Here is an 18,816-nt window from a genome sequence, read left to right as displayed (position 1 = left end):
CATTGATGCTAAATTCTGGCCATTTACCTTTCAGCCCTCTCTCATTCCCTGGGGATTCTCCTCTTCCTTTACCCTCTTTGGAGATGGAAACTACATTTTGCTATGTAGGACCACTCAACTCAATCCAGTGCCCTCTGGTTTGGTAGGACTGATAAGCACTTCCAACTCTGAGATTGTTCTAGTTAATCTAAGCCTCTAACAATGTCTTAACCACTGTCTTTATGGTTCCAAGCTGGACATCAAAGTTCCTCACAGATCCAGTCATCTAGAAATGGAAAATTCTCATCAGTAACCGTGAGTCCATAACACAGAGCAACAATGGCCATTCTGTCCTGTCCGCCTGGATGCTCTACAGTGAGTAACATTATCTGCTGTTTGTCAGGCTCAAGTCACTCTGCACACTGCATAGAATCCAGCTCCTTAGCACATGCAGTTTCTTATTCTCCCTTTTCCTTTCTCTCCATTTTTAAAGATGATTAAATAAATAAGTCAGAGTGCACTAAAGTAAATACTATAATAGAAAGTTATTACGTATTTATGAAGCCAGTACTTCATCTGTTTACTATGGGATGGACTGTGTTTCTGTAGCCCCTGTGTAGTGATACTGTCATGTCATGTAGCTTGGATGTGACTGTATTTTGAGATAGGGCCTAAAAAAGTGATTATGAAACTGAGGATGTTTGGGTACATACCAACATGATCTGACTGATAAGCTTAAAAGTTAAGGAAATCTGGTCTGAGAGGTACTGGGATGCATGCAGGCAGAGGAAAAGTCCTGTGGAGGATGGTGCAAGCATCTCCCTGGTGCTGAGGAAGGGCTGAGTTATTACACTCTTCATCATTCTCAGCAGGAGTTATATGTGAATTCACAGGCACAGGAAAGCATTTAGAGGTCTTAGCATTATAATATGGGATTCTGTTTGCAAGTATGCCAACCTTCCAAACTATAAGGCACTTAAGACCCAGCATCCCAGGATGTCCTGGGAAATGCTTTCTCTAACTCCCTGACTTTCATTAGAGATACCTGACCAGGTGAGTAAGAATACTGCCTTCTAGATTTTTGATGTAGTGTGCTGATCTGTAGTATACTTTCTCCAGCCCCAAGGGTTGGAAATGTTTCTTAGTCACTAAGGTCTGGACTGCATCAAAGCAAAGTACTGAGTTATGTCTCTGTCCCCCAAGTTACATGTTCAATTCCTACCCACTGGCACCTGTGAGTTTGTCTTATCTGAAAACAATCTTTATAGATGTAATCAACTTGAGAACAGCTAAAATTTTTTTAAGAGGAAGGAGAGGTCTTTAGATACAGAGACACAGAGGGAACGGAAGGCCAAGGGAACATGTGAGCAGACATGGGATCATATGTAACAAACTTTTGGAGGCTTCAACCTCCTACTCAACGTAAGAAGCAACCAGAGGCCCTTTCCAAGAGACTTCAGAGGGATTATGACTCTCAATGATTCTTAGATGTAATATTTACAGACTTCAGAACTATGATCGAAACCTCTTCTACTTTTTAAAGTTCCAGGATCATAAAAATTTGTTATCAAGGCTGGGATCATAAGTACATTCTTCATACTTTTTTTCCACTTTTTCAGTCTCTGATTCTCATATGACTAATGTTTCCATATACCTGTTTCCATGTTTCCCCTGGCCACTTGGATATAGACTGATATACTCATCCCTAGCAACCCCACCATACACACTTGTATCTTGCACTGTGATGCACAGTAGTTAGTGGGTGTTTAAGTAGAGAAATCATAGCAACAGATTAATACAAATGCATATGTTTTTCTCCTGTCATATTTAAACTTGCTAATTGCTAAATATTTTGCCATATTCATCTTTAAAATCTCACTCAATAATATGTCATGGAAATCATTATGTGGCAGCCCAGTTGTGTTATTTAAAACTCAACAATTTAATCAGCCAGTTGTAGTATAATTTAATTAAATGTTCCCAGAAGGATCTTTTTCTTGTTTCTAATTTTAAGACATTTATAAAAGTTGCTGTAATAAACATATATCTAGGCACATACACCATACATATTTGAAACCTATATTTGTATATGATATTTGGTGATTTATTACTCAAATAGATGCTAACCTGAAGGATTGCTAGATTCAAGAGACTGCATCTGAAATTTAAGCCAATAATACCAACTTCATGTGTAAGTGTGTTATATTCATATCAAAGGGTTGCCACAGAAAGTAAAATATGGAGCTAGAACACTCACATTTTTCCTTATCCAAAAAGCTAAAAAAAAATAGTTTTAAAAAAATTTTCAGTTTTGTCTTTTCTTCATTGAATATTTTTGGGAAGAATGAAATAAAACCCAGCTAGGTTTGCTGACGAATAAGAAAGAACAGTACTCACCTACAGGCAAATCGCACAACAGATCAGAAGAAGCCCTCTTTAGCCACTTAACAAAATTCTGCCACCTGTGTAAGAAGAGGAGCCAGGATTGAGTGATGGGTAGTGATGCTTCCTCTACCTCGGAGCATGCGCAGCCAAGCTGAGTTTTTTTGGTTGGCAGCAACATTGAAACGGATTTTGATTCAGTGTAGGAAACAAATACCTTGAAGTATGTATATCTACCAGGAAGAGCGTTGGCACAGGGAACCAGATGCCCTCAGAGTTACAGGAAGAGATACGTGAGTGTGGGACCTAGGCCATCAACCCCAGAGTATCAGGGGTAGGGGGCGTGGCTAAAGCAGGAGGATTAGGGGATTGAGGCCAGCCTAAACTGTACAGTAGTACCCTGTCTAAAAACCAAGCAAACACATAATAATGGACCATAGGTTAGAAATTCAGCACCCTGAAACAAATGAATGAAGTACAGCAAAGCCAGCAGACTGGAGATTGGGGTCTGCTGTCAAACTCAGGGCATCCAGAGACCAGGAACTATGAGAAAATCTGGCTAAGGTCACAGTCACCTCTAGCCATAAAATCAGTTACTGTTCTAACGGCAGTAAAAACATGACTAGCTATTATTTTTGCATTGTTACATAGGAAAATGAATAAGTCCATGACCTTTCAGTGTTAACGCTATTCTGCCCTCTTTTCCACCTCACAATCTTATACCTTTATCTAGCAGTGATATAAATTAAATCAGTCATGGAATCTTCATTTCAGGTGGTTATCAGAAATGTCCCTTTTTGTTGCCATGAGTGTCGAAAGGATTGCAACACACAACACACACAGATAATTACATGTGCCGGACTTAACATTCAATGACTTCCCAGGAAGAAATGTGTGTCGTAACTGAAAAATCAGTTACCTAAAGCATAAAATAATCCATCAAAATTTTGGTAGTGTAAATCATTTATACTTGCTTGCCTAGAACTCATTTATATATTATATAAACATGCTTCTCTGGCAGTAATAGGTACCTGGCTTCCTTTTGGATGTAGTGTGGTTAGGACTATAGTCAAATATCCATCTTCTGCTCAATTAAGACGGTGATCCACCTGTTTATGAATTACTTTATTCCTTCTCCTCTCTTCCATCCCTCCTCTGTCTTTGTTTTTAATCTGTCATTAAATTGTTTCTGGTCCTCCATGATTTTTATTTCCCCCTAATATTGTGAGTTGCTTCACATTATTAACACAGAGACTCACACCTGGTCAAGGTACATAGACTTCCAGACATACAGCCCTAAGTGACACACCTGCGTCACACCCTCCTCCCACATGTCAGTGGTCACTGCGAGGGGTTAGAGAGATGGCAAGAGCCAGAGGCGGTGGTTGACTAAACAGAAACTGTTTTGTAGGTCCAACAGAACTGTTGCAGGTGCAAATCCACAGCCACTGTGACAGCATGCACATGTCTTGCACAAGTCCAACCCAGACCATATCCTAGCTTGAAGAGGGGTGGAGGCATGAAGTCCCACCCCCTAATGAGGTAGCTGTTGGAAGCTGATCGTTTCTGGAGAGGGAGAGCCAGTTGTTCTAAGAGTGAGACCCCAGTGCAGGTTACACATTCAAGAGTATACAGGCAGCACAAATTAGAGTCCATACTACGAAAGACAGGACACAGTTGGGTAGATGGGATGGGGAAATAAATTTAGAATAACTGGGGCATGAAATGAATATGATCAAAATGCATTATATGAAGTTCTCAAAGACTAGTAAATGAGGAAAAATGAAGAAATTGACATTTGCTCATGTTGGGGAGAGACAGCCTCTGCTCCCCACAAACCGACTAAATGGAGAGATTAGTTTCTAGTTCACCCATCAGCAGACCAACTGAGACAGAGAGGAAGTTGGCAAAAATGTGTCTTAGGTTTTCTCAAGAAGTTCTAATATCATATAATTTTATTCTCTTTAAATAGAAGTGATATGTTAACAATGAAACCAACTTTACTTATATCTCATAAACCTTTTCCTATACATGGATCACATATCAGAAGCAGTCTTTGATCAGCATGTGGATTCTGATAGGAGATTTGAACATGTGGCCTCCAGAGCTCTATGTGAGAAAGAGGTAAATTGTGATATGCAATAATGCAACCATAAAACCAGGTGACTGTATGAGATGCAGCAGGCCTAGGATGGCAAAGAGAAGCTGGAGGAGAGAAAGCTCTCATGGGGTAATAATCATACAAGCATCAGGTATTAGCTCAGCCCTGGAAACAGACTGAAGCTTTCTTCACTGCTTCATTTTAGACACTATTTGAAAGAGTAGGCATATTCTTAGACCACCTTCCAAACTTTTTACAATAAAACCCAACCAAGAGCCTAGATCTACTGGTAGTCATAGACTGCATATTCCATTTATTTTTCACAGCCGTCTGAAAATGTCAGGCCATGTTGTCAGATACCAAGTAAGAGAGAATGGCCAGGGAATAAAGAACCTTGCTAGAGAAGCCCAATAACGTGCACTTGATCCCTAGAACCCACCGTGGAAGGAGACAATTGATTCTGAAAATTTTCCTTTGAATTCTACAGGCATGCACGTGATCACATACACAACACACACACACACACACACACACACACATTGATGAGAAATGAGTACATAAACAGAAAAAACTATAGGAGACAAGGCCCTGGATAAAACACTACTAGAAACTTTTCCACTTTTTCTTGAGTATATGCTGCGAATAGGGGGAAAAGAAGGTAGCAAATATTCCTAAAGCTTCAGCTTGGGCATTGTCTGACATGAAAGGCATAAGGGACTTGTGTGATCAATACATTTCTTATGATTATTCTACAAAATAATTCTCATTTCTATATCTCATTTATAGACCTTCAAAAGGGTATTCAGCTTAAATGTAAGAATAGGTTTCTGTCATAATAACAGGTACTAGTAATTCTAATAACAAAAGTATGCACCAAGCTTTCTCATTCCAGTTAGGGAACAAAGACTGGGATGCTGATTAGATATTCAGGAAGACTCAAGCTTCACATTCAAATTCTAGACTGGGAATGTAGCTAAGTGGGGAGAGCGCTTGCTTAGCAGGCATGAAGTCCTGAGTTCACTCTCTAGGGAGCATAGTGTTGTGTATTTATGATGACAGTTGGGAGGTAGGGATCAATGATCAGGAATTCAAGGTCATCCACAGATACATAGCAAGTTCTAGACCAGCCTGTGCTACAAGAGGTTCTTTCTCAAACACCAACAAGTTTCAAATTCACCTTTGTTTTTTTTACTTAATATAGATTTCAGAGAGTGTACTTGGTACCTTTTATTCATTATTGTAAGCTACTCACCCTGAGACACAGGTTGAAGGGATGAGTCATTACCATACTCCTTTCATCTGACTCAAGATGCACGAGTGGGCAGGTTATACAACTTGGCTTCACAGCCATATTGTCCACTTTGTAATTATGGGCATTCTTTCAGTGTCTCCTAACATTGACCATTGTAGAAGTCTGTGGTTAGTCTGGTTTTTATTCATTGTTAATTAATCTCCCCTTTATTTTTCAGTAAAGATCTTGAACAAATTTTATTTGTCTTTATAATACAAATTTCTCACTGTAATATACAAACACAAGGGCATTTTTTTTTCTTAATTTAGCTTAGATCGTAGTGAGTTTTCAATTTGTATACACAGGGCTCTTTCTCACCAGCTCTGTAAACTTTCTTTAGTTGGTGCTATCCCTTGAGTATGGTTTGTGTGGATCACCTAGTATATACTAGACCTCCACCCGCAGCTTGACAATATTGAGGCATTAAGATCCTTGCAAGGTTGAGTCTAAAGGAAAGTTATTAGGGCACCAGGACTGCTACCCTTGGAAGAGATTAATGTAGTTCTCAAGGGACTCTGGTAAATTCCCTTACAATTAGTTGTTGCAAAATTAACAATACTGGTCTTCCAAATCAATGGCTTTCTGTCCTGCCACACAATATCTCCTTTTGTGTGTATTTCTGCCACATGCCATTGGTCACATTGTTACTCAGGTATAAAGGCTCTAGCCAGAGGCCAAGCTAATGAAGCCACCTGATTTTGGATTTTCAGTCTCTAATGCTTTCAGCTGAATATACTTAAAATTACAGCAGAGAAATTCAGAATTTTGTAATGTAAGAAAAATGAGCTACCATAGGAGGACTTTGGTGTTTATTTTATTTTATTTCTCTATTTTGTTCCTAATTTCCAATGACGCCAAGTCACTTTAGTATTCTAGTCTTATATCTAATATGCCCTATCTTTTTTCCCCAAGTTTTTATTTTTTTCTCCAGGTATAGATTCTGTAGAAGTCCCTTAAGTTTGGCATAACATATTAGATTTTTCTATTGTGTTCCTTTTGTTTATTTTTATTGATTCCTAGTGACTTTAACTCTCCTTGAGAAGTTTAGGGTTCCTTGAAATCACCCATTCTTCCCCAAGTTTTTCATGATTTTATCCAATCATCTTCAATACTTTTTAAGCTTTATTTTTTAATCATTGGTTTGTCTCACTATTCTTATCTCTTTATTGTTTTATAATTCATATCAACAGGTTGCATGGCTTTTGCAACTTTGAAAGAAGCACAATAATTTCTCAAACTTTTCTAGGTTTTAGAGCTGAAATATTTTATTTCTCTTTTTCTTTCTTTTTTTTTTAGAGTGGAAATATATTCGAAGTGTTATTGAAGTTTAGAGAACATAGGATTAAATTTCATTTCCCATGTTCTGTCATGCTTATTTTACTTTAGAGTTTTTTTTTTTTAATTTCCTTTTGAAATTATCTTTTAGGTTAAAAGTACTCCTTTAAAGTAGGCTTTGTATGTTGGGTTTTTTTTTTTTTTATTCACCATTAAATGAGAGTTTGTCCTGATTTCCATGGTTCTGCTCACTGTTCCCATAGGCCTGCAGACAAGGGACAGGTGACAATTCCTGTGTATACTTGGCATCTCAAATTCTTCTTTCTTAGATCCCTCACCATACTTGTTGGATACAAGATATGGGTATCATATGTCATAATCCATACTCTTCTTAGTATACACAACTACCATACGTCTCTGCGCTAACTGACACAACTTAACTTTCAGGGATGGCACTGCCAGAGGCAAAAAGCCCAGGCTTTCCGCTTCCTACCTTGCTCAACCCAAATCTTTCCTGTTGTTTCAAAGGTGTGTTTTCTGAATAGCTATCAATGAGGACTGTGTGGGGAAGAAGCCACTCACCTATGCTTATGCAGGATGGGGGGATAGCGCTGACAGCAGTACCACGTCATGTTTCTAGTATGGGAAGACTTGTCTGTGGTCTCTCAACCAAGCGGGAGGCAGCAGTGCATCTTCTGCCTGGCACGCTTCTTAGAAAGCCTGGGTCAGGTAGTTTATGGGTTCCCTCACATCCCGCTAGGTTATGACTGCTGACAATTCATTCTGGATTCTGACACATCAAAGGAGTGCCCATACATTTTAATAATGTCAGTGGGTTTTCTCTTAATTTTTGCCCATTTATTTAGGGACTATAAAGCAGATGTCTTTTTATATAATAACCTTTGATATTTAAAAAGACATTAAGCCTCAACACCAAAAAATCAAAACATGAGCTATTTTACAGTGCACCCTTGTAATCTCAATGGAGCTAACTCTGGGAAGAATGTTCTCCTGGAAACTTCATATAGTCAAAAAGAACTCTGGGTATCCACCCAAGCCAGCCGTCTTTCTTCATTCTCCATTCTGTTCACTGTGGTCTTAGCATCAGGGCGTGGTGAGCTATATTTGCAAGGATTGTACTTCCTGTACTGCTGGGTTGCTTCTGTTTGTCATTGCTCACCAAGTTAGTTGCTGCAGATCCAACGGTGCTCAGCCAGGAGGGCACAGAGGAGGCAGCTCTGTCCAGACTGCCAGGTAGAAATGGTGATCTTGGACTGGAGAAGTTCAACTGTTCTGGAATTCTTAACTCTTACAGAGTGGCACAAAATGTGCCTGTCAGAAGAGACATCTGACCAGCAAGGCAAACTTTTCCCAGGGTTCTCTCATATATTTGTATTTATGTATTCTTCGATTGAAATCTTTGCACATGATATATTAGTAGATAGAGTCTTTGGAAGGTTTAAGTCCTGAGGCAAAAAATCATCAGGAACTGGACTGATTTTCTAGTAACAGACCCTTCATCCTCTCTCTCATGCGAGGTTACAGTGAGAAAACTGAATTTCCAGTCTCCAGGATTGCGAGAAAATGGTACCCGTGGCTCATACAGCTGTGCTATAGAAGCATGTATAGACTAGAAAAATATGCCATGGCAAAAGCCACAGATCCTGGGATGGAAATCCAAGTTTTAATTTCAGTGGAGGGAAATTCTTCCAGACAGACTCCTCCAGTTCCAAACTGGATCCAGTACCAAACCGAAGTGTGAACTCCAGCACACAGTTTATCCAAAGCCGGTTGCCCAGTCACACACAAACTTCTCAGAACTGTAGGACTTACAGGAAAGTAACTACATTATGTAGTTATGGTCGAAGACTGGAGCTGTCAAACCTACATTAACTCAGCCTTTCTGATGAATTCATTCATCAGGGTCATGGAGGTTTTCCATTTCCTCATTTGAAAACTAGAATAGCACCTACCTCATGGAGCTGTTGCAGGTATCAAAAAGGTTAACATTTAACAGAACACTTGAAATATTGCTTGGAACTGTTTAAGTTCTACAAATGTTCTCTATAAGCAGTGACACCTTTATCGGCACTGTCATCATTATGAGAATGCAAACTAGCAAGCTGGGTTTGCTGTCTACCACCGAGCCAATGGGTGAACACAGCACATCTCCAATAGTCCTTTGTGAAACACTTTTCCTATTCCCTTTAAACAGCAACTGCTGAATGAGACACCTCATGCTTCCTTTATCTCCTAAAATTCTCTGCTCGTTCCCAGGATTTGCAAAAAGTCCTTTCCAACCTAACTCTATTTGCTATAATGGGCCAGATGTGTACGCTACGTATGTCCTCCTTGTGGCTGTGTCAATTGGTCTACGCCATTCAGGAAGCCTCCATAGCAGCTTTATTATTTATCTCCTCCCCCAACACAATTTGGCTTGTGCACGTGTGTTCTAAACTGGTTTGAAGCATTTAATTTTGCCAATATAATTTTTCGAGTATTAGATTGCCTCCTGTTCTTGCTTTGCCCTCCTTAATTACCATTTATTACAAAGTCACATAGAAACATTAAATGTGAATTCTGACTTCCATCTCCCCGGCCAAGAATAGGGATAATAATTTCCATCCAACACAACCTGAGCTCATTTTCCATAAGGGTGATTCAGAGTGGAGATTAGGAATCGTAATCAAGTCTTTCTCACAATCGCCTTATCCTGGCAGTCATTCACGAATGTCTCTGCTAATTGTTAGGAACATGGGAAGATGAAAAATGAAATCTCCGATTTAAAAAAGCATTATCTAAGAAACAACAACAACATCAACAGAACACATTTTTGTTTCAGGACTGGCAAAATTGTCTCTCTTGTTAGCTCACAACATGCGAGTTTAAAAAGGGAACACAACTCATTTTATTTGGCTAGATGGGGCTAATCCCACATCACCACAATCCCTCCTGATGTTTTATTGATTCTAAAAGACATTTAATCAGGAAGCAGCTCAGCACTAGAATCCTGCTAATTAGCGCACAGCCACATTCCAAATGGCTTTCCAATTGAACGCAGATTAATGGACAATATGTACTAAGATAATGATTCGAGCATTCAGCTCCTAAAATGTGGGCCTACATTGCATCTTTAATCTCTTAAGGATATAGGTTTGCATACAAAGCACATAATGGAATGGGTTTAATTCACAGATGAAGCTTTAGCTAATGACTGTTTAAAGATGAAATTTGTTTATCTCTTTTAACCATATTTTTTTTCTTTGATTCTCATGGTTTTGAAATCCTAGCCTATTCTAAGGTCAAAGAAAGCAACTGTCTGCTCTTATACTCCAGATCCCTGAAATACTGGTTCTGAATTAGCTGTTAATCAACAATATCAATGGAGTCTTTGCTATATCCTATGTATAATGTACACTCTGGTGCTTGTTTTTTATTTTTAATTTATTTATTTATTATTTATATATATAGTGTTCTACCTGAAGGCCAGAAGAGGGCACCAGATCTCATTACAGATGATTGTGAACCATCATGTGGTTGCTGGGAATTGAACTTAGAATCTCTGGAAGAGCAGCCAGTGCTCTTAACCACTGAGCCATCTCTCCAGCCCTTGATTTTTTTCTTTAGATTAAAGCCATTTTGAGAACTTCCTTTAGATTTCTAGTCTTCTCCTAATTCATTTGTCTGCTTTTAGTAGCTTAGCCATCTCTAAGGAAATGCTCATGTGCAAAACTGGCCCATAGGAAATCATCCACTGGGTTGGACTCAAACTCATTCACTTATTAATGCTCTTTGCAAATCTTAAACTGCTTTATTTTTCCTTATTGCCCCTATGACTTTGGGTTATGCCATATATTTTCCTTTATTTTATTTTAAGTCAGGGTTTCGCTGTGAAGTCCTGGCTATCCTGGAATTTATTCTATAGATCAGGCTAGCCCCATACTCACAGAGATCTGCCTGTCTCTGCCTTCCAAGTGCTGCGATTAAAGGTGTGCACCACCACTGTCTGCCTATGCCATATATTTTAAATTATTTATCATTCCAAGTAGAATATATCTTCATGAGGAACAGGCTTTGTTTTCTGCATAGCTGTACTCCCACTGTCTGGTATATTGCTGGTTCTTGGCAAATGATTGTTAAATAAATGAATCATCAAGCTCAGAGAACACACACCATGTAATCTAACCACACTGTAGGATAGATGTTCTGACCATTGAATGTGAGAAAAGCAGCTATGTTTCTTGCTTTAGGGCGATCATTGTATAGACATAAATTAAGAAAACACACCATTAAATCAGGGTTCTAAAGAGAACATGACTAGGGAATAACATGACTAGGTGCTATTAAAGCATTTAGTACTGTGTACCTGATTTCGCTGAGATGGGGGGGAAAGGCACTCTTCAGTTCGACCATGAACTATTTTTAGATACTTCTCTTCTAATTTGGTTCAAGCGCATAAACATTTATCATCATAATATCTACTGCTTTAGACATTTGGTATACAAAGCTGAATAAAGAATCTGCTTGCCTTATGGTACTGTAGTTTACTATTTCTCACAATATGGCAATGAAGATAGCATGCTAAATCAATGTTATTTCACTTATTGGAAGTTAAGGGAATTTTTTGCTCGGTATAGAACATATATTTATATGAAACATCCCAATAGAAGTTGGCAGGTTTGTAGAGCAAACAAAAGCAAAGCAGATAAAGGGGGAGAGAATGGAGGATTAGATTTCCGCATAAAGTAATTCGTGTAGCCCACACAGATTATGTGTGCCCTGAGATGTTTTCTATATTTTCTTTTCCAGTGTTATGAGCAGTTTCCTAATTTCATTCATAAGCTAGTACCTATAAAAAGTCTTGAAGACAACTCTTTAAAATCTCCAGGGGATGTCTGTGGGGATACATGTCTTGTATACCTACATACCTGGTAAGGTATGCTATATCCTCCTTGCTCTTCTTAACCTCCAGCTCTATCTCATTCCAACTATTTGAAGGTTCTAGCCCGTTATTTTTTTCTCTTTCCTCTGCAGCAAGCAAAGCCAATCTCATTGCTTTCCTGCCTTTATCACAGTTTGATGACAATGCTCGATCCTTAACCTCTGAAACACTATTTCATCTGTCTGATCCCACTCTTTAGCTGTTTCAGGAGGAATGGCAAGTATAGACCACAGAGGTTCCTAATGGCTGAAAGGAGAGGTCTCCTCTGAGAACCCTTTGTCTTAAATATTTAAAAATATTACATCTCTTTCTTTAGTGTATATGTGCTTGCACATGTGTGGAGGTCCGATGGGACCTTGAGAACAGGTTCTCTCATTCTGTAATGTGGCATTCTGTCATCAAGCTAGGCAGTAAAGGCCTTTACCAACCGAGCCATTTAGCCAGTCTCCTTTAGTCTTAATAAAATGTTCTTTAACCTAGCTGGCAAGTGATTGAAATTGGTTGGTGGTCACATGGAACGTGTTCTCTAAAGGCAGATGTATGTGCTTGGCAATAGAATGCAGTAGGGTTACGGAGATTCCATAGTTCCACAGGTAGCACGGCACAGATGCCAAGTGCCTAACATCAGACACTGTCTTTTTCTAATGGGGCTGAGATGACAAAAGTTTTAGTTCTGGTTATCGCCTTCTTGGTGTGTCTTTCTAAGGTAGAAAGAGAAGGAAGCTTTCTTGGCTTTTTCTTGGAAAATTACTATTTCTCCTAGGGTGCTCCAACTTCATCTAAATTTAGTGAACTTTCAAGGCCTCGGTCACCAAAATCATCATATTGAGAGTTAGGACTTTACCATATTTTCATTTTGGTGGGGCAAAACCTTCAAAATTCAACTTACTTTATTTCACCTTGGTAACCCAAATCTTGGTGGTTAAGCAATGTTTGCAGCAGGGTCAAGGTTAGATACAATCCATGCTTGCCACATATAGCTCTGACCTGGAAATAAGAAAGGATTTGAAGCTTTAGTAAAATGAAATGAGTGTTTGGATTTCTCCCCACTATAATAGCCCATATGATTCTGCAAGGAGCTATTTATTGCTCAGGAGTATATTCTGTCATTGAGGTCAGCGTGTGCTTTTTCAACTTCGTCATTATGGGTAACAAACCCTTATATTCAGTTGGCAGATTTTTCAGAAGCCACTTGGCATTCTGTTACTGATCTTATATTTTTGTCAACCCATGTGTGGTTAAGGCCTGGGAAGGATCTTCCCTCACTCATGCTGATACATTTTTGTATCATATATTTCAGTTTGTAAAAGCAATTGTGTTGTATTCATGGTTAATGGCATTTTCTTGGATTCTTTTCTTGTAGTTGTGAGACATTGCCCTGACCAAAGCAATTTAAGGAGTAATGAGTTTAAACTGACTCAGTTCAAAGTTCAGTCCAGCATTGTGGCAGCAAGGCAACAGGAACACATAGAAGCTGGCCAGACTGTATAGTGAGAGCAAAGAGCAAGAAATGCATGCATGCTAGGGCTTAGCTTCCTTCTTCATTTTCTATGGTCTAGAATCGCTAGCCTAGAGAAGGGCCTTCCTTTAAGGAGAATCTTCCTTCATCAATTAACATAACCAAGATAATCCTCACAGACCTGGCAAAAAAAGCAGATCTCCCAAACTGTAGATTTTATCAAACTTACAATTAACACTAACCATTGCAATCTGCCCTTCTTAGGTTAGTTAAGAGAGAGTAGAAAACTCAGCTGAATGTGAGCAATTCAATTAGACAAAGGCCTTTATAAGTACCTGCAGGGTTCCACTACCACTTGAATTTTCATCCTGGAACAGGAACCAGGAAACCAGGGACAACCTTCAAATTCCAGCATTCAAGGGAGTTGGTACAAGGCAGCTAATCTTGAGCTTGCTTATTTTGCTTTGCTCATTCATTATGCAAGAAACATAGGAAAGGGCTCTTGCCCATCTTCCCCTTTTGTCCTATACCACAAAGGCACCTCCCTGGGAAGCCCTACAAGGTGTGGTGTCTTCTTTTCAGTAGCAATTGTCTACTGACCTGTTAGTATCAGCATAGCCAATAGTAATGGAGTTTGCATCTTAAAACAGTGAGAAGGGCGTAGTAACATTTTCTTTGCTTAGGCAAGGTCTTGGGTTCACCCTCAGCACATAGTAGGCAAGCAGAGGCAAAATGCTCATCTTTATTTATTTTTCTGAGGTTTTAAACTTGCTTTCTACTTTCTAGGTGTAGAGGAATTAAAGTCAGAGGGACTTTAAGAGGAAAATAAATAACAGATTATTTTGAAACATTTAAACAAAACAACAAACAGACAGAGTTTACCCAAAGAATAAGGAGTTGAGGAGAATGCTGGAGAGGACAAGGGTATATAAATAACAAATGAAAAACAAAACAAAACGAAATGAAACGAAACTCCAGTGCTATGTAGAATGGTAAGTATCTTGGTGTTGCCCATTCTGCTGTAGTTTCATGCCTCTTCTTGACAGGGCAGTAATCCTATTGCCCTTCTGAGCTTCCTTATGAGGCAGTGTCTTTTCCAAGGTGAGATGGTCCTTTATTCATTTTTTTTTTATTACCACTATTGCTTAGCAGTCTTGGAAAATAAAGGATTCAAGTCAAAGATGAATGCAAATGGAATGGGTTTGGGGAGAGGTTAGCAAAAAAGCAAAGAGATACAGAAATTGATCACACATTTTGCCACTTTTATTTAATAAACAAATTGCTATCTTTAATAAATAAAAATGGATTAGCCTCATGATTATAGCATACTGATGTGTTTTTGAACACCTATATTGAAAGTCTATTTTCAAAATAGAGCACTCTGTCAACGTTCAGTTTTGCTGTAGGCTAAAATGAATAGCAGATTAGAAAGAGTACATCATCATACCTAGACACAGGCTGATTGATGGTTGCTAAAAACTGACTGGCAGTCATGAGGAGCAATGAAAACGTCTACCAGAAAAATTAATTAAGACAGTGTTTTGCAGGATTACCAGTAAAACATAACTTTAAAGCATAAATATTAAAACTGATGACTCTTCGTAAGAAATGCTTAATAATTTTATCTCAGTGAGGAAATGGTTTCAATCAGAAGTAAATACTTTTAGCTGGGTAGTGGTAGCAAACACCTTTAATCTCTGTTCTCGGGAGGCAGAGGCAGGCAGATCTCTATGAGTTCAAGGATAGCCTGATCTACAAGAGCCAGTTCCAGAATGGCTAAAGCTGTTAACACAGAGAAACCCTGTTTTAAAAAACAACAACAACAACAACAAAAAGAAGTAAAAACATTTATTTCAATGTAAGTAAATAAACTACATTGTTTAGCAAGTGACAGACTGAGGGACTATTTATGCTAATAATGTCTCAAGAGCTTAGATACTTATTACAAGCTCTTGTCTTCCCATGTTTTGTGTTTTACATTATTACTTGCCTCAACCATCATTATTAGTTACAAGGAACTTCTATGGGTTTCCAGTTAGCAAATTTAGTCCTATTTAAAGATGATCTCTTTGCAGCATGGGACTGGAGCTGGAGGGTCATGCTCTGTTCCTACAAACTCTCTGCATTGCTGTCTTTAATGCTCCCATATCTCCTTTGATGCTAATCTTTTTCACAGACTTTTCTTGCCTACCGACTCCATAAGGAGTACCTTCTTTAGTCTGCTTACAGCCTCACTCTCCCGTATGTTCTGGAGTGGTCTTCAATGCTCCTATGATGTCCCATCTATCTTGAAGAGTCTCAAATCATTATATAATTTCAGGCTTACTGTGTAAACCAACAAGTTCAAAACTCGGTCCATCAGCCCATACTCTACTCCTTCACACTACTCCTGTTAGTTTCTTATTTTAGTGAATAGCTTTATCATTGAACAAGTTGATGAATTTGGAGTTAGTTTTGGCCCACATTCAACGACACACCCAAACCTGCTTTATCTTTTGTACTGTCTCCATCCTCCCTGTTAGTGCCTTACTTGAAACATCATGGTTGCTTTCTGCTTTACTGGAACAGCTTCCTACAAGGCTCTCTTTCCTTTCAGTTTTGCTTGTTTGAAAAATTCTCCAAATTATATTAAAATGTTCCTCTAAATGTTCAAATGTAATTATGTCATTTGAACATTTAAAATGCTTTGGTGGTTACAAGGATTTTATAGGATAAAATATCAACTTCTTGGAAAGACCCTTCATACACAGGCTCATACATTTTATTCCACAAGTTGACTTGAAGCTATTCCTTTAACTGGCCATGGTCTCCCCCAGTCCGTATTCGGGAGATAATTCACACTGTTCACTTGATCCAGATAATCATTTTATCTTCTCTTTCTTTGTTCTTGGTCAAACTTATATGTTGACAAGAAGCTCTCTGGACCACTTTCAGATAAGCCACACAGGTGTCTAGTTCTGCATTCAAGTTAATAACTAACCCTAACTTTGTCACAAAATTTTGATGGCACTTGCCTTTTCTTAACTTTCTGGTGAACAAAAAATTTCAAATTATTGTTACTAGTGCCTAACACACACAGTAATTAATGTATCCAAAAGTGAAAGTCAATTAAATAACATTGATCAGAAATATGACTATTGCATTGAAGGCAGAGAACAATCCAGAAGTAGTTGAAATATTTGGACTGTTTTAGGACAGAAATATAGAAGCAATGAAATATGAAAAGGATGACCGAGAAACTGTAGAAGGTGGTGAGGGAATCTGACATGCTAGCACACATTCAAAGGAGACTTTTAGAAGTTCTCCAAACGTGTTAAGCTGAGACTCAAGTCTGGACAGTCCTGGCGAATGTATTCCTTCTCAGGAAATGGACAGGTATAGCGCAATGCCCGCTCTATGTGCCATGTGCTATGGTAAGGTTCGCGAGTCAGGCAAGGGGCTGGAGATTAAACACACACACACACACACACACACACACACACACACACACACACACACACGGGTAATGCTAAGAATGCCCCAAGAATGCTCTTCTTTATTATGTTCCAGGGCAGCTTATATAGGGTCTCCTTGACTAATGGCCATGCCCTAACTTTCAGCTGCAAGCCCTCCAGAAACCACTCCCCAGCCATCAAGAATTCCTGAATGTCTCATGCTCAGAGCAGCTGCAAAACAAGTTGCTTGCTCAGGGCAACTGCAAGCATAGGAAAACAAGTTGTTTACTCCGGCAGGCAGGGGGGGATCACAGGAAATTCAGGGTCTGGGAGTTGGGAGTCCCCAACAGACAGGTGTGATAGCTAATCTCAATTGTCAACAAGATGAGATCTAAAGTAACCTGAAGGATGGGGCTCAGGGGATAACTGTTAAACTAGGTGGGATGACCTCCTCATTGTGGGTAGCACAATTTCCTGAGTGGGATCCTTGACTATCTAAAAAGAGGAAAGTGAGCTGCCAAAAACCATTCATCGTGATTCTTTACTTCCTGACCTTGGATGCAATGTAACCAGGTACCTCAAGGTCTTATTGCTTTAACGTACCTGCCACGATGGTCTGTACCCTCTAACTGTGAACCAAAATAAACCCTTCCTTCCTTGATTCTGCTAGGTATTTTTTTTTACAGCAACAAGAAGAGTAGCTAAGACAGTGGAACAGTTAATAAAGAAATACAAGTGGATTCACATTGCCTTTGCAATCTTGTCAAATCAGCATTATACCGAAGATGTGCCAGAGAGCAAGATGAAGGATAAAGATGACTGACACCAAATTTGCTTAGAGGGTGTTTTTTGGTCACTGGTCAAAATTCAATTGAAGATCTATAGATTATTTTCGACAATGTTTAGATTTCTTGGGAGTTACAAGAGGTCTGCAAACACTTTGAACTGAGATGACTTTGGGTACTTTATTCCCTCTTTATCCTTATTTTGTTTGTTCTTCTGGTAAGGAGTGGTGTATAGCTGTCATGGACTACTTAAGAACGTTCTCTCTTCTGCACTTTAAAAAAGTTAAGATTTACACTTCCAAAACTTCAATGCTTCTAGTACGAGCATGGTCTTTCCATTCTGCCTTCAACCTAGGGTCCGGGAGAAAGGAAGTTGTGGTGTGGCTGCACCCTGTTGCTTCCTGTATCAAATATCCCTTGGGCCTTAATTTGCTTCACATTCTGAGGAAACCGAATTCTATTTAACATGCCTCCCAGAACTGTATTAGTCTTTGAGTGAGTTCCAGATGTCTTAAGAGATGCCAGATGGCTCATGAAAGACAGACCAGCTTTAAGGAAAATACACCCCATTTCCTTGGATTTGAACCACAAAGTTAAGCTTTCAGGGCCAGCTGTAGACGAGAACATTTAAAGACTGTTGATAGCCAAAGTTTAATGTTGTATCATCTGACCACAGGACAAAAACCTCAGAAAACTGATGTGTGTGTGTGTGTGTGTTATAGAATTTATTTAGAGCCTTGTGCATGAGGTTGTTCACAAATACTTTCATATATTTAGTCTCATTTAATCTCCACAATAGTCAACGGAGATGTTATTTGGAACCTATGTTTTCCAGATGAAAATCTGAGACCAAAATAGATTAAATGAATGTGTTTTAATTTTCAAGTTATTTGTGTTATAGTCTATGCATAACGTCTGAGAACACAAGGCTTTACCAGTGGCATTACGTGGTTTCCAATCTAATAAAGAACTGTTGCTTCTTAGTTTATTCTTAGTCCTCTCATGAATACAAAACAGGCAACTCATGAGGTTCAGACTCTTTCTACTGAAACATGTTTGTATGTAGAGTACACAAATACATAGGTACATGCACACGGAGACATTAGCATAACCCTTGCTTTGCATGCCAACTGCCTAAATGCAGTCTCAGAGAATGGTAGCTTTTGTT

At 38.9% G+C, this 18,816-nt stretch overlaps 1 protein-coding gene across 1 annotated transcript in view; it reads right to left on the bottom strand.

Moving 5' to 3' along the window:
• The window catches only part of C11H1orf87 (chromosome 11 C1orf87 homolog), a 71,069-nt gene that overhangs the window by 14,646 nt on the left and 37,607 nt on the right, over positions 1-18,816 (bottom strand). The window contains exons 8-9 of the mRNA XM_057784578.1: positions 12,860-12,957; positions 2,377-2,441 (exon numbers count right to left, since the gene is read on the bottom strand). Of these exons, the coding sequence (XP_057640561.1) occupies positions 2,377-2,441; positions 12,860-12,957 (163 nt within the window). The remainder of the gene's footprint in view (positions 1-2,376; positions 2,442-12,859; positions 12,958-18,816) is intronic.

Source organism: Chionomys nivalis, chromosome 11 (genome assembly GCF_950005125.1).
Source record: "Chionomys nivalis chromosome 11, mChiNiv1.1, whole genome shotgun sequence".
In the NCBI taxonomy this organism is placed as follows: domain Eukaryota; kingdom Metazoa; phylum Chordata; class Mammalia; order Rodentia; family Cricetidae; genus Chionomys; species Chionomys nivalis.
The sequence above is the reverse complement of the archived record's forward strand: the minus strand, read 5'-3'. Positions and strand labels throughout refer to the sequence as shown.